The sequence below is a fragment of the Gavia stellata genome, chromosome 31, assembly GCF_030936135.1.
Source record: "Gavia stellata isolate bGavSte3 chromosome 31, bGavSte3.hap2, whole genome shotgun sequence".
NCBI lineage: Eukaryota > Metazoa > Chordata > Aves > Gaviiformes > Gaviidae > Gavia > Gavia stellata.
The window spans coordinates 1,519,774-1,536,178 of record NC_082624.1 but is presented as its reverse complement, the minus strand read 5'-3'; the positions used below and the strand labels follow the sequence as shown (position 1 = coordinate 1,536,178).

The following is a 16,405-nucleotide window of genomic DNA, read 5'->3' as shown; positions in this document are numbered from 1 at the left end:
ACATGAAACTAATCCAAAGCTTTTGCTCTTGGGCTCGCCCAAGGATGGCGAGTGAGGGGCACAGCAAGAGACGGTAAAACAGCACGGAAAAAAGCTGGCACATCACAAACCGGGGTGATGACGCTGGGTCGATTGAGCGCCGGAGCATCCCTGCGAGGGAAAGGGGATGGTGGCACCCTTGTGAGCGGCCAACGGAGCCGGGAAGCCGCTTAGGTGAGCGTGTTGGAGTAGAAGCTGAAGCTTTCAGAGACCGTTTTGGAGTCGCTGCGGGAGGAGCCATTGGAGGTCATGTCTACGGAGAGACGCTTGGCCTTGCTGCTCTCCTCCAGCTCCTCTTCGGCCGCGCCAACCGCTGAGGACACGGTGGTCTCTATCCGGCTGACCTTGTACATGCTGCTCTGTGTCTGCAGGTACCTGGCTGACTTCATTTCCAGGCCCTCGTACTCACCGGCGCTGACGAACGGGCACCACCGAAATGCATGTTTGAACCCCACGCGAAATCTGGGGGGATGGAAGAGATGGGGAAAGGCAGCGGTGAGTGATGTGGAGATGGCAAAAGGACCTCACTAGGAGTGAGGAGACAGAGCTAAGCACTGCAAAACAACAAAATGCTACTTTTCACTCAGGGGAGGAAAAAAACACTGATAAATCCCAATTAGTAGTCGGGACTGTTTTGATACCTGCCCTCAAATCCCACAGGGCCTTTAGGAAAGACTTATTTAGGTGAGTAATGTATCGTCCCTGCATCTGCTGGAAGCAGCCCCTGACAGAGGATGGGACAGAACCATCCTGGAAAAACTCTCCATCCATACACTCCTCCATCAGACCCCTCCGTATCTCCCCCTCCTCCTTGCCCTGTTGCACCAAGATGCTGCCAAAAGTCACTCGAAACCCACCTGTCGTTGAGGCAGCAGTAGATGATGGGGTTGTACATGGTGGAGCTCATGGCCAGCCACATGATAGCCAGGTAGACCTGCTGGATGAACTTCTGCAGGTACCACTCGGGGTTAAAATACTGCAGGGTGAAGTAGATGTGGTAGGGCAGCCAGCACAGCGCGAACGTGCATACCACGATGATCATCATCTTCACTACCTGTGAGGAGAAGAGAGGACAGGGAAGCAAAGTCATCCGTCGGACACCCCACAGGTGGGGTGTCATCCTCCAGAAGGGGCCACCTCTTTTTGCCTTGCAGACCCTTCCAACTGGGAACACATGGTCAACGTCTTGGTTAAACCATGCACGTTCGTGGAGGACGCGCGTCTGGAGGACACTCTCTGCTCCGTTAGCAACAACCACGCAACAAGTCCTGACCTATTTCCATCCCTAATGAAGTATTTTTGGCTGTGGTTAGTTGGGATTGGACATGAATGATGGCTCCTACCGTGCTCGGAGCTCCTTACCTTCCGCTTAGCTGAGACCTGCTCGTGGTAGCGGTCGGAGGAGTCGCCGGGTATCTCGCTCGCCCAGAGGGTGATGCCGACCACGGTGTAGGCGCATCCTATCACCAGAAGCGGCAAGAAGTAGATCAGGATGGTCATGCAGAAGTGATACCTAGAAAAAATGATGGTTGTTGCCTGTGTCCTCTACCCATTCAGTCTTTTTCTTGCAAACCAAGCTTGAAGGCAAAGTGTTTTGCAGGGGCAAAGAGAGCTTGCCACAATTCCTGCAGACACGTTGCCTGCAGATTTCGGGTTGGGAAGGACTCCCTGCTTTCACCCCAATCTTTTCCAAGGCTCTGCTGCCAGCCTTTGGCATCCTAGCACCCTCCTGGGATGGGATGCAGAGGCCAGTGAAGAACTTGTGTTACCTTCACAAGGCAAAGATGTCTTAGCTGAAGTGTCTCTACTCTCAATTCTACTCTATTTACACCCCAAATTATCCTAGAGATGAATGCTTGCTCTTATCACACCTTTTATCTGGCAGACCTGTAGGAGCAAATGTGGTTTTTATGACATATAAAGGATGGGAATATTAAGCTGAAGAAATAAAAGCTTTCCCTGCGGGGCAAACACTGGGTCTTGGATGCAGGTTGCCTGAATCCTGGTCCACCATCGGTTTAGCTGGGCTCAGGAGGCACAAGGCATCACCCTAGTCCCCAAAAACACAGCCTTAACCCTTGTCGTGGAGGTTTATTAAAACTTGTCTGTTAATTCAGCGGCTGGGTCACTTCTCCAGGCTCATGGAAAGGGCAGGATCTTTGTGTCTGTTTATAACAGGTATAAATAAGCCCAAAATTGAATGAGAGGGTCTGGATTAAACTGTTAGCAAAAGCTTGAGACTGTTTTGTCGTGTAGTCGGTGGAGCTGCGGCAGGTTGCAATAGCTGTTGGGATTGCGGTGGGTTCAGTGAAGGACTTGTGTTTAATAGTAGTCAGCTTAAAATGGAAAAAAATAATGCTGTTTTTAACAAACAGGATGGGGATGGGTGGTTTGACCTTCTAGGTTCCTTCCTACATTCAGAGCTTGCAAAATCCTCTCTCCCCTGCAGAAAGATGAGCAATAGCGGTACAGAAACGCGGCCGGCTTGCACAGCGCCAGCTTGCAAAGCATCACGCGTGTCGCTGGGTCTGGAGGTAATTTTCTTCCGACGGCTTTCGGGTCTTTGCATGCATTTTTGGGATGCGTGCCCGGCTCGAAGGCAAGGTGCCGCATCTGTTCAGGGCGGTTCAGGCCCTGGAGCCACGCTCTGCTCTTGCACTCACTCGTCCTCCCGGGAGCTTTGATTGAATAATATCTCCAAAGTGTAACAAATGGGTCAGGCTCGTGCCTGGTGCAACTCCCGCGGGGAATGGGGTTGGCCCCGGACCCGTGCTGCCACGCCGACTCCTCCTTGTTTTGTACCTGCAACCTCATTTGGCCTCCTCTTCGCCCAGCGCTAATCGCATTTGAGCTGGATTTTATAGGGCTGTTTTCTATTTTGCTAATTAAAGAGGCGTCTCTGTGGCTCCGCGATGAAGATTTCGTTGTGGTTCCCATGTAATGCAGGGTCCTAAACCAGCTGCAAACAGCTGAGAGTGATGCAGAAATGCCCCGGAGGAGCTGTTAGATAACGTAAGCAAGACGGACCCTTATTTTCAGAGCCGCCTGGGCATGGTAGGGACAGGGATTTCCAAAGACCCCTGGGCATTTTTCTTTGGACCCTGGGCACTGAAAACCCGTCTCCACATGAAACCATTCTTATGTTATTCTGCCTACAAGAATTGCAGGATCAGAGCACTTAGAGAAGCCTGGGTTTTGTAATTTAAAGGTCTTTGGTGTGGGGATTTAGGGTCTTGTGTGGGATGGAGGAGCCCGTAGGAGTTACAGGACAGTGATGGTGGGGAGGGGGCTGCCATCTCCTTTTGTCTTGCAAAGCCCAGATGGTCGCCGCAGGCTGTTATCTCCCAGAGGAGTCGGTGAGTGGAGCGGCTTTTCCCCTTCCCGTAACAAACCAAAATGGCAGCTAATGAAATTGGAATAGATCAGATGTCTGTTCGAAACCAAAAGCGGGAGAGGGAATCAGTGGTTAGCGGCAGCGAGCCGCCGCTGAATCGAATCGAGCTGAATTGTCGGCTCCTGTTGCACATGCATCTTGCCTGCGCCGAAGTCTTTGTCCGCTTCCCCCTATAGGAGCGGGCTGAGAACGGGCACGTTTTCCCAGTGGAAAAACACTAGCGTGCACATCCCGGTCTCTGATACCCTCTGCGTGCCGGGGTTGTGCTTTCTGGGCTCCATTTGCCAAGAGAAAGGACCCCCCGGGTGTTGGGAGAGGTCCCCTATTTTCACTGTGAACTGAAAAAATATTATTTTTCATCATGGCACTGCAAATGAGCCGGCTGCTGCTGGCGCCTTCCTTAAATAACTACACCAAGGCCACGCGAGCAGGGAGGGGTGTTTGACCCAACCACCTGTCCCTGTAAAGTTATTTTGGGTCAGTAAAATAACATCTGGGGCTTTGCCGGGCTCTGCGCTGTGCCAGCGAGGTCGTGAGGTTTTGGAGAGACGCTGCTGAGCTGCAAGTTATTTTCAATCCCCACTAAATATCTGGGGTTTGGCTATTTAAAAGCTTCTGCTTAGCATCTGCTTCCCCAGCTTTCCTGGCTGCCCTCATCTCTCTGCAGAGCCCGAAGAACATGGGATGCTCAGGCTTTAAAGCGGCGCCCGGTTTCCGGCGGCGAATCGTTCCTAGGTTAATGGTGGCATTTTTCTCTTGAATTAGTTATTTGTAAAAGCAATGGCCCCAGCGTACAGATGAATGGCAAATGATCTGTCAAACCCAGGCCCTGAGCTTGTGCTGGTTGCTGCCTCGGTCCGGGACGGGGTTCAGCCCCATCCCATCCACGTGGGCTGTCTAAGCCAGCGGCGTTTCTTCACGCTGCCTGTATTTATCACGGTAACCCCGAGTAATTAAGGTTGGAAAACACCTCTGGAGATCAGCTGGGCCACCCCCAGTTTAGTTCTTGCCGTACCTGCCTCGCAATGCAAATAAACAATAAGATAATAAACGATACCGTCCGGCTCTTTGCAACCTGCTGCTTGCTGCTGACTGGCAAACTCATCTCATTTGTCTTGCAGAGAGACCTTTGCCAGGCTCAGGTTGACTTTAAACGCCTCTCCGTGCGTATTTGTCCCCTGCTTTGGCTCCAGCACAACTTCACAGCCCTAATTCATTGCTCCACGGGACTGGAGATCACAAACGCCTTTTTATCCCTTCCCCCCCGCCCTTTTTTCCTTAACGGATGACATTTAACTCGCCGTATGACTCGCGGACTTCAAAGAGCAAACCGTGGAGGACCGCTGCGCTGGCAGACCAGCAGCGTTGCCCGGACCCTTTGGAAATGCCAGATTTAATTAGCTGGCACCTTAACGGGAAGGAAAGAGATTCCTGCTGAGCCCTCCCAGCCTGAGCTGATGCCACAGAGCCTCTTCTTGTAGCTTGTTTTTTAAGCAGTCGAGTGAATTTTGGGGTATTTGGACTCGGTAAATCCCAAACCAGTTTCTTTTCTGTTATTGCCTGGCCAAGATACACCCCGGTAAAACCCTGTTTACCTCTTGCAGGAGTAACTCTCGCCCCAGGAAGCCTTTAGAGATACGGGTCGTAGGAAAGCTGCTGCAAAAACCAAAGCCGTACCTGTCTGTATGAATAAGTCCCTGGAGGCAACGTAGACCCCGTCCCCACAGCCAAACTATTGCATCTTAGCAGTTTTACATGGGTTTCCCTCGGATGAGCATCCAAGAAGGGCAGGGAGGGAGCATGGCACAGCATGGGGCAACTTTTGCACCAGGAGCAGCCCTAAACTCACCTTAATTAACTTTCGTGTGCCCCAAGATGATATGGATGGGGATTTTGTCAGCTGCGTAGCACTGGCCCTCACGAGGGTAGGGGAAGGATTTCCCCATCCCAAGGAATCCCTATCCTCTGAGCCGTTCCCTTCCTTCCTCACTTCCTTTCTTTTAGACTTTTTTTTTTCCCTTTTTTCTGTACGGTGATTTGTCCCCACTGAGTTCAACTCACGTTTTTCCGTACACGTTGGTGCTGTGCTCCGGCCACTCCACCAGACACACCAGCCGCCCCGGCAGCTCCTCTGTCACCGAGTAGTAACCCTGGGGGAAAGCCAGCAGGAACGCCAGGAGCCAGATGATGCCGATGACCACCTTGGTGGCGGTGGCCGAGAGCCGGGGTTGCAGCGGGTGGATGATAGCCATGTACCTGCGAGATGGGAAAAGGAGAAATCAAGGCTTGAAAGCCCCAATATTGCAACTTTTAGGGCTGTTTTAGGTCTCCCTTGCGTGGGGCTCATACTTTTGACACCCCCGTAATGCATCCCGGCAGCCCCTCACTCCGCACAATGCAAGCAGCATCGAATAATCCCTTTATGGAGGATTCCCCGGCCAACGCTCTAATTCTCTTCCAGCATCTTACCCTCGAGATTTGAATCCTGTTTGAGACACTCATTGACTTTTAGCTGAAAAACAGCTTCGCTAATGCAACCAGCAACCGGCTGCTTCTGCAAAGACCGATTTGTACAAAGCCAGCCCCGATGCTGCCGTCTGGCAGCAGCTTCTTTGGCAGCACCGGGTAGTTTTGCACCCGCGCAAAATCATATCTCTGCCGTAGATCAGAGTGCCAAGTGTTACAGGAGGGGTAGCAAAAATAAGAGTGCTGGACTGTCGTGGGATGGGTAATCTGAGATGCCACCTATATCTGCCTGGCTCCTGGGCTCTTTCCCTCGAACATCAGTCGTCGTACGTGAGGAAAACTCCAGTAGCGATGAGGTGGATTGAATTTATCCTTCTTCAAATCTGGTTTTGCAAAGCTGGCAGCAGCCAGCAGTGCTGGAAGGATTAAATGAGAACGTCACAATTTTTTTTTTTATTTTATTTCCCCGCTGCTCCACGTCAAGCTTCAGGAAGAGGAGAAACATTGCATCACTCTGCGTGTGTTATCGCCCGAGGCATGTGCAGCCTCCTCTATTTCTCCCTTCGTCCCTTCTCCTTTCAGAGGACGGACGGTTTTTTCTTTTGATTTTTTCCTAGATGGCAAACACTCCCCGTGTTGCATTTTTGGGTGGCTGCTTGCAGGGGCAAAGACATAGGGATTAATATATAAATATGCAGGAGGTACCGCCATCAGCTCTTCCTCTGCCCCAGGGTACTAAACCTTATCAGCTTTGTGCAGCTGACAATCCACCTAATCCACCTGATAATTATCCTTCAAAAATCTGTTTGGTATTTGAAATCGAAGCTGGTCAGATAGAGCCAAGGCAATGGGTGTTACCGCTGCTCTGGCATGGCGGCTGGTGATGCATCAAGGTCTCTTGGGTTCTCCATCCCTGTTTCTCATTTCTTCCTTATCGTGCTTGCGATCGGCTTCCGGGGACCCTGCAAGGACTCGTCTCCTTTCTCTTCCTCATCCTTCAAACGCCTGGTATTGGCTGAGCCCCTCGTCAGCGGGTTTGCTGAGCTGGGTGAGGTTTGGGTGGGCTTTATCATGGGGTTCAGAGCGGGTTCCCCTGGGTTTATGCTCCCAAGCAGCAAGAAGTCCACGTGCCCGAGTTTGCTGCTGATGCTCGACCCAACTGTTCAAGCTCAAGCATGCAAAAAGTGGAAAACGAGGGATTTCCACCAAAGTTGGGCCATTTCTTTTGAAATACTTGCTTGGAGAAACATCTGAAGCCGAGACCTCCAGAAAGCAAAGCCAGCGCTTGATTGCAACCAGCCAGAAATGCTTTTACGTCTCTGACCTTATTTCCGCCAGTCCATTTCGGAGGAACTTCTTCATCGGTTTAAAGCACTTTGCAGCTGCAGAAGCCCTCGCGGTTAATAAAACATCCAAATAATCGCTGTAATGATGAACTAAGCCCCAACCTCATCGCCTAGAGACCTTTCCATCCGCCATCGACTTGTCTGAAACGCTGTCTCATGGTGGAAAGGAAAATTCAAACCAACCACGCTGGTGTGGCAAGGATGGGGTCAGGGAGGCAGGAAGGAGCAAGCTAGTGGTGCTTTGGGGAAAACTGGCGCCAAATCCTATTTTTTGGCAGCAATTCCCAAACCGTCGGTCCCGAGCGACCTCTGAAATATTCCCTTGGGGATGCTCTGGGTTCAGCTGCTGATCAGGGTTAAAAATGGGAATAATAACAGTTCTTCCAGACAGGGGCTCTGATGGGGAAGAAAAAAATGTAATAAAAAGGGTCTGGGCTGCTTGGAGAAGCTGGTATTACAGACCATAAAAATGCTGGAGATAGATGGAAATGTACAAACATCCTGAAAATAATTAGACCATTATTTCATATTAAAATATTGTATAATTATATAATTGTATCACTAAGCAGAAAATTGTCCTAACATTTTAATAACTGCTTCCTTTTTTTTTTTTCCTTTTTTCTTCTTTTTTCCCCTCTCCTTGACAAGAACATTTGATACAAAAGCAACCAGAGAGAAGGGGGGAGCAGAGAATATGGTTTCGTGACCGCCTTAGCTGGGCTGACAGGCTCCGTCTTGCTTGTATTGGGATGGAGACGCATTGGTACAGGGAGCAAACCAGCTTCTTTTGCCTTCTTCCAGTGCTGGGTCCCTCGCGCTCAAATAACTCTCGTTTCCTTGCAGATTGGTTGGACTTTCTATGTTTCTCTACCCAATAGGTTTGTGTGTATTCCTGTCTGAATTTTTGGGTTTTTTGAGGTTTTTTGGCCGCCACTGGATCTTTTTTTGGCATCCAAAACCCAGGTTCCCAGTTTACTTTCTTGCAATTCTGTTCAGTTTTGAGCCAAACCCTCCCTCGTGGTGCATTTCTACGTCAGGGTTTTGGATAACCTAAAATAAAACCTTCCTTCACGAGCAAGCGAATACAAAGCAGAAAAGCAACCCTGTGCCGCGGAGCCGTACCGCGGGCACCTCCGCGTTGTCTTCTCCCCTCCACGTAGGTCCGATCTCCCAGGCGGGGCTGTGGTAGGTGCTGCAGCCCAACCTCCATCAATCGCTTCTTAGCAGGAAAGAAAAATGAGACGTCAATCATGACTTTGCTTTTCAGCAAAAAAAAAAAAAGCTTGCCCATCTCTTTATTTTTTTATTAATACGAACAAGTCCGCATTCAAATGGAAATGCAGAGCACCGGCACGGGATGCAGCTGCAACGCCCCGGGGTGTCTGAAAGGTGCTGGCGGGCGTTCGGCCCCGTGCATGGTTTTGCAGCGCTGGGCGTAGAAGGCATCGATCAGAGCTTAAGTGCCGGGAAGCCGCTGCCCTCCTTGGCTCGGCCACGCCGGACCCGGCCGTGCCGGTGAGAAGCAGGCTCTCGAAAGCAAGGCTAATGAGTTTATTAGCTCGTATTTCTCCTCGCAAAGTGCCTCTGTGGCCCCGCTCTGCCCATCTCCCTAAGATGCTGTATCCTATTAGAGAGATATATTTTTTCTGCTGTTCAAGAGGGCGGTTTTCCCATCCACAACAAAATCGGGTGTTGCGGTTTGCTGGGGACGGTCGTTAGCGGGAGGTGAGGAAGAGGAGCACGTCCCTACGTGAGCATCCTGCCCTCGCCGCTGCGGCGGGTGACAAACCACTGTGGGGTCTTCAGGTCTGAACTTGTCACAGGGAATCGGCTCTCGGTTGAGGATTTAAGGGCAGATTTCCTGCCTTAAGGAAAGGTTTTGTTCCCCGGGCAGGCGGTGCAGGGGGTAGCACCGGGAACGGGGCCGTTTGCCTGCAGGCAGATGTTGGGTTGGGAAGACTTGATGCTACCTGTTCCTCAAAATAAAACGATCTGCAGTTGCTCTCCTTTCGGATGGCAGCAGCGTCTTCAAGTGCAAACCACCGTTAAGTTTTGCAAGCTCGGGGCTGCCCAGCTCCCGATGCCCTCACAGCTGCATTTTCCTTGCACCTTTCCCACCATATTTCACGTTTTAAATCCACCACGTTTAAATGGGCTGGGCACTAAAGCGGACAACTTTACTCCAGATGCCACTCGATGACGTTGGTAATGCCGTTTGCTGTTGTTTAAATATTTTATTGTGTTTTGGGGGGGGCGTTACCATGACGATGTAATAGCATTTGAGTACAACGTTGTACCAGGGTAGCTCCGAGCGTATCGGTTATTAAATAGATATTGCATTTGAGGCAGTGTAGCCATCTATTAATTGCATCTGGAAATCTGGAGTCTGCCTGAATAACTAACATTACACAATTGTTTCCACCCTCATGGAGATGAGATTAATATAATAGCAAAAATTTATGAAGCGTCTTTCATCCCAGAGTTTCCTTATCTGCTTCATTAAGTAATAAGAATACGACAGATAAGAGATGAGTAACCAAGAGGATGCAGAGTTTGTGCTGTGTGTTTTATTGCACAACGATTTCCCGTCCTGAGCAAAGAGGGGTTTAGTGCGGAGTCAGTCCCGGGGGACTTTGCAACCAAGTCAGAGCAGAATCCCCGGACTGAGGTGGGTCAAATACCTCCAGCACGGCTCCGGGTCCTTCCTACCCAAGAAACGAAAAGCTTCTCCGTAGGGAAAAACCTGCCTTTTTGCTTTCCACGAGGACTGCATCGCAACAGCATGGATGCAAAAATACCATCCCTCAAGTGGGTTTGCAGAGCGAAGCTTGGCCTCGTCGCGCTGGCCCCAAATACCTCGTATCTGGATGGCGGCCGAGGAGGCTAGCTGAGCCCTGCGTGCTTGAAACACGACGCCAGGGACGAAGGCGCCGCAAGCAGCTGCTTCCTCCTATTTATTGCTTTGACATAAACCAGCCACCGTCCAAACCGAGGGACAGACAGTGCGTTCCTGCCCCGAGCGATGCTCAACGCTCGGCAAAGCGTCTTCGTCGAGCAGGAGGCTGCGGGTTTCTCACCGGCATTTCCCTGCAGCACCGATACGGCGCAGCGTCTTTCCTTTTGGAAAGCGGTTTGGTATTTCCTTTGAGCACAATGGAAAAGGACGCGTTACCCACCACCAAACAGTGACCCGAGTTACGCTGGCAGCTTTGCAAACTCCCCTGCATCGCAGACACCTCTTGCATTGCAAACCCTGCGGGCACGCTCGGTTTTAAGAGCCAAAACGCGGGCGAAACGGGATCAAACCCCAGTTAGTTGCAGCAGGCTATTAAGGAAGCGTAGTGCTCCCTCCTGCATTCGCTGCGTTTGCCGACAGCGCCGGGGTGGGATGGGAAAGGAGCACCCAAAGCACAGCCCAGCCCCGCTGACAGACTCTGCAGATGCTGTTATTCGAGGCACTTATATGACCTTATCAACCAATTAGTCCTGGCACTGGTTTATAGCTGGAGGGTGAAGGGGGAGAACAAAAAAAAAAGTCACGCAAAATGCAGAGCTGGTGACCCATGAGACCTGGCGCACTCGGTGCATGGGTGGTTCCCACTGGGTCGTTGAGGAAATAAGAATAAATTAAGGAATAAATTAAGAAAGCCATAGAATAAACCAAATATCTCACCAGAGGCCCTCAAAGTCCTACGGTGGCAGCGCCCAGCTTGCAGATGAGCACCGTGATCCCCCCCAAACCATGTCTAGAACCTGAGTCTCCTGCGTCTCCCGGCCACCAAACTGTCGCTAATTCATCTTAGTTCTATATTTATTGCCATGGGAATTTCAAGCCCCCTCTTCTTTCCAAAGGAAAGGGGCGGGGGAAGATGTCAGTTATTTTTTGACAGGCTGAATTCATATCTGGTGGGTATTGAGGGGATTAATTCCGGTTAATACCCATCAGATCGGAGACTACTGCTGGGAGCAGGGGCATAAACCAGCCTCGATGAGTGACCCCTCGCTAAGGCGTTGCCTTGTCCATCCCCGTCCCCCTGCTTTCCAGCCTCAGCTGGGAAACCAATGCTTTGAGCCAGCTCCGTGCTGGGGCATCCAGCAGCTTGGTAGGGTTTTTGCAGCGTTCAGTGACGCTGGATTTTTTGGGAATGCAAAAAGCTGCTTCGGTTATTGCTGGCCGGCGTGCCGGCAGTGCCGCAGGGCGGCCGGTGCAGGGGCTGCTGGCCCTAAACCCCGGGCTCCTTTCGCTTCCCTCTTGCTCTCCCGTCTTCCAAATTACATCCCAGCAGAGCCAGATTACACAGCGCCGGGCGCAGATCGCAGCCCTGCTCTGCAAACCCCAGAAGTCCATTAAGTCAAGATTAAAAAAAAAAAAACCCTGGTGCTATATTAGGGTGTAAATGACTAATTAATCTGTCTGTGCGCTGATGTAATTTGTCCTCTCTGGAGGGTTTCTTTCTGCAGTAATCACCTCTCGGGGAAGGCATAGGGTCGCTGAGCTGGCGAATATATTCCTGATAGTCAGCTGGTTCATTCAACCTGGGAGTTCAAGCTTGCAAGCAGTAAATAATTTTCCGAGCCGGTTTTTCTGCTGCAAATAATACGGGGTTGGGGAGATATTAACAGGTCTCGGCTGCAGACTGGCAATTTGAGGAGCCGCGGTGGTGAATGAAGGTTCGCAGATTTGACGTTTCTTCCGCAGCTCCTGCTGGCAAATTGATGGATCTTAAGACACCTAAAATAATTTGATAACGCATTCGGAAATAAAAAAGGGAATATAAAGAAGGTCCCAGTTGGATTGCCCAGCCCTGCGTGCTGGTCTGGCAGCGTTGGTGCTGCTAGAGGTCGCAGAGGGGGCTCTTTTAATGAATAATACCAGCAAGTTGGTCTAGGGCTTGCAGGAGGTTGGTTCCACCGTATCTCATTTTTATAGCTGCTTTGGAGTGGAGGACTCTTTGCAGAAAAAGGGAAATTGCTTTGTATTAAATAGCCCAAGCGCTGCACAGCCCGTCTTGCCCCTGAGTTCATGGCAGGGCTCTCACCCTTCTCGTCAGGATTTGTTCAGTCTGAGGTGTTTTTGGCTTAGCTCACTTAAAGTTTTGGGATCAGAGATGATTTTTTTTTCTTGATTCTGCAAGTAATCCAGGATCTTCACCTTCAGCTGCATTCCTGGTTGTCCATCATCACGGAAACTCATTCCTCCGTCCGAAGTTTGCTAACGGTGGGGGCAAGTGGTGATGCTTAGAAATGAATCCAGGTCCCAAGGAGAGAGAAAATATTAACAGATTATCTAACGATGCTCCATCCCCTGTGCCATAGACATTGCAACTTAGGGATGTCCAGAGTTGGGTGGTTTTTTTCCTCTAAGTGTGACTACAAATTAGCTTGGACTCACCATGGGCACTGCTGGGCTCTCACTTTTCCTGGAAGATTGGAAAAAACCAGGATTTTCTGTCTCTCTCTTTCAAGTGAATTAATTCACAAGGAGAGTTTGAAGGTGGAAAGGGATATGTGATGTGCTCTGGCACTGATATGCCCAAAAATGAAGGACATGGCAAATTTTGTAGTGCCAAAGCAAGCTGTTTGGTCCCCACTTCTGCAGGATGCTGAGAAGCAGCATCGTGGCTTTTCCTGAGCAGACTTTACCAGCTGCCAGCCTCGACTCCTGAATTTCCTGCTATTGTTGCAGGGTTCGGAATAACACTCGCTATAGGATTAACTTCTTTTTATTTTTTCGGAGCGGTTGTGCCCAGGCTGAAATGGGTCCTGGTGAAAGAGCGGATGGTCTAGCTTCAAGCAACAGCTTTTTTTTCTTGCACAAACCCATGGCAGGTTCTACCAAAAAAAAAAAAAAAAAAAAGCCATTGGGAGAATCAAAACCACTTCCCCACTTGTTCTCTCAACGACTCTGTTACGGCTGTGTCGAGTCTTTCCGAGGCGGTTTTGTATCCTCTGATGAGGACGTTCTGGAAATTGCTTGCAGAAAGCACAAGCGGAGGTGATTTAGGGGAGCAATCTGCAGGCTGATGCTCCTCCGAGCCTTCAGGCTCCGTATCCCACCACCCTGATAGATGGCTTAATGCACTTTGGGAACACGAGGCACATTCAATTCTGCTTTCCTGGTTTTCGATGAAAATCGGAACTGCAGTCGTGTTTGATTTCAGATACCTTCTGGCTGTGAATATAACCCGTTTTGCTGAGCCTACCTGGCTCCGCTGTTCTGAATCCAGGTACTTGCTTTCCTTGTTCCTGCACAGCTTTGTGCTGCTTGCCAGGACAAATTCTTCCCTTTTGGGTTCCTGGAACAAGTTCCTGTATTTCATGCCTCTAAGTTACTATTGTCAGGTCTCAGACACAGGAAAACAAGCAGTTTTCCAGCTCTTGGAGATGTTGTTGTGTGCTCCTTGCTTGGAGGGGCAGAGGATGGGCTTTGCTGCCTTCACCTTCCTAATTTCCCACCTCGCTGGGAATTTGGGACCAAGAAACGCAGCAGGTAGCTCCGTGCAAGAGGTGTTTGCACGCTGAGGCTGCAGCTTCTTTTGGGTCCTTCTTGGTGGGTGAGCCAAGCCCGTATGCACGGGTTTTGCGGCCCCGCCACGGGAAAAAATCAAGCCTCCGTTAAGGGTTTGCAGATGCAAGAAGAAATCTGGAAATGCCAATTCCCCCCCCCAAAATTCAGCCCCAGGCTCCCAGACCTGCCTTTGTTCCCCATTTTACACATGCTCCTCCAGCTTTGCCTGGCAGATTTGCTTTTCTGGTTAGTCCAGGGTGTGGACTGAAGGCTAAAACCCGAGCTATTTAAAAAAAAAAAATCATCTCTCTAATTCATCCTAACCTGAAAGGGACTTTGCCGGCTGATCCCCAATATCCTCGAAACGCAGATGCTCCTGAAGCAGAGCCAGCAACACCATCGGGTAGGAACAGAGCCACGCTGGTCATATTCCTCTTTTTATTTATTATTGCCTTAATTCTCCTCACATCTCCGGTATGAGAGCTTGGCTACGTCCCATTTATTTTGGGGAGAGGGTCTTGCAACCACTCCAGAGTGAAACAAAACCCGAGCCTGTTTTTAACGACTCGAGAGCATCATCCGTCTCAAGCTCCGTTTCCCAAGCTGTCAGCGTGTGAGTTGTGGCAGCACTATAATTTCTCGTAGGGAAATATCCGTGCCAGTTTGTGCAGCACTTAGACATCAGCTCAAAATGTGCTGGCATACGGCAATGCAAATATTCCCCCCCCTCCTTTGCATGTATCCCCAGCCAAAACGTCTTTTACTCCCTGGGAAGAAGGACCGAAAAAGAGGCGTTGCAGAGCCGAGCTGTCTTTGGGAAATATGTTGCGTTGGAAAAATCTGTTGCGCTTGAAACACTGGTACTCAAGAGGGAATTGCAAAGCTGTTTGAGAGCCTTGATTTATCTCTAGCGCTGGTGTGAAAATGCCATCAAATAAGGGTTTCTTGGAGGGGGAGAAGAGAGGGGAGCAACATGCTGGAGGTGCTTGGTGTGTGGCTATTTTGTGTCCCTCGACCCCTGGCTCATCCCTCAGTGGTGAAAAAGGCAGCGTCCCCCCTGCCTTTGCATCCCGCCGAGCGCTGGCTGAACTTCTGATCGTGGCAAAATGCAAGCGGGATCTCGCTCTGCCGGCAGTCCCCAGCCATCGGGCAGCGCTGGCAGAAACCAGGCAGTAAAAAAACCCAACTAAGCTGTGCTGGCTGCAGCCAAACGAGAGAAAAATCCCTGGCACCCACCTCTCCCCCTTGACCCCCACTAATAAAGTCAAGGTGGGTTTGCTGGGGGGGGACACACACACTGGCACACAACGCAACAACACGCACCCGCCAAGTCAAGATGCCTTTCCCGAGCCCGGAGCTTCTCTCCGAGGCTCCTGCGACGGTTCCCACCCCAGATCAAGCAACAAGAAATGTCTCCCGCAGCGCAGCGGAGGCATGTCCGACACAGGCGCCTATTTTATGTCATGAGGTGATGCCATTTTGTGCTAAATACCGAGTTGGCTTTTAAATGAGGAGGTTGGGAAAGGAATGGATGGCTCTGCAGAGGAGCTGGGAAGGGAGAGGACAGCGATGCTACAAACGCACACCCAAGGCACGCTACCGACACACGCAGGGGTCACAAAGCCTTTTCTCGAGCTCCTTTCGCAGAGCTGACAAAGGATACCCAAAGCCACCTGCAACCAGGGTGGGGAGAGGGATTATTTGTAGCCCTCTTTTACCAAAATGAGCTTTATTTTAATTGCAATGTTCTCCCATGACCAGAGACCAGATGGAGCTGAGCACAGCACCCAGGTGGAGGCAGACCGGGGTGTCGGGGAGGGTTTGGGGTTTGATGCTCAGAGCTCACCTGTCCAGGGCGATGGCCGTCATGGAGTAGATGCTGGCGAAGACGGCGGCGATGGGGAAGAAGTTATGAAACTTGCAGTAGAGCAGCCCGTAGTACCACTCGTTGTGGATGGCGTAGGTGAAGTTCACCACCGTGTTGAAGGCGGACATGGAGGCTTCGGCGAAAGCCAGGTTCACCAAGAAGTAGTTGGTGACGGTGCGCATCCTCTTGTGAGCCAGGATGATCCACATCACCACCACGTTCCCCACCACCGACACCACCACGATGAGGGCGTAGGCGACAGCCCAAAGGGCCACCTGCCACGGGGGCTGCACGAACTGGTTCACGAAGGACTCGTTCAGGGAGGCGTTGGGCAGCCACTGGTGCTCCAGCTCCGCTTCCAGCGGCAGAGCATTATCCATCGCGCCCGGATGCAGCCAGACCAGGCACGCGGATGCTTTGGGGCGCCGGTCCCTCCTGGTTTAGGGTGCAGCAGGATCAGGGTGCATATATGGTTTGGGGTGCAGCAGGATCAGGGTTCATGGATGCTTTGGGGCACCAGTCCCTCCTGGTTTGGGGTGCAGCAGGATCAGGGTACAACAAGTTTGGGGCACACAGCTAGTTTGGGGTGCAGGTCCCTCCTGGTTCAGAGTGCAGCCACTTCGGGGTGCATGGCTGGTTCAGGGCATAGGTACCTCCCAGTTCAGGGGACAGCTGTTTTGGGGTGCACAGCTGGTTCAGGGCATAGGTCTCTCCTGCTTCAGGGTGCAGCCAGTTTGGGGTGTAGGACCCTTCTGGTTCAGGGTGCAGCCAGTTTGGGGTGCATG

At 51.1% G+C, this 16,405-nt stretch overlaps 1 protein-coding gene across 1 annotated transcript; it reads right to left on the bottom strand.

Moving 5' to 3' along the window:
• Nucleotides 1-209: 209 nt before the first annotated feature.
• Nucleotides 210-16,000, bottom strand: TACR1 (tachykinin receptor 1). Its single transcript, XM_059831550.1, has 5 exons — nucleotides 15,600-16,000; nucleotides 5,495-5,689; nucleotides 1,402-1,552; nucleotides 897-1,093; nucleotides 210-501 (listed from the first exon to the last, which is right to left on the bottom strand). The coding sequence occupies exons 1-5, from the start codon at nucleotides 15,998-16,000 to the stop codon at nucleotides 210-212; spliced, it is 1,236 nt and encodes a 411-aa protein (XP_059687533.1).
• Between the last annotated feature and the right edge of the window lie 405 nt (nucleotides 16,001-16,405).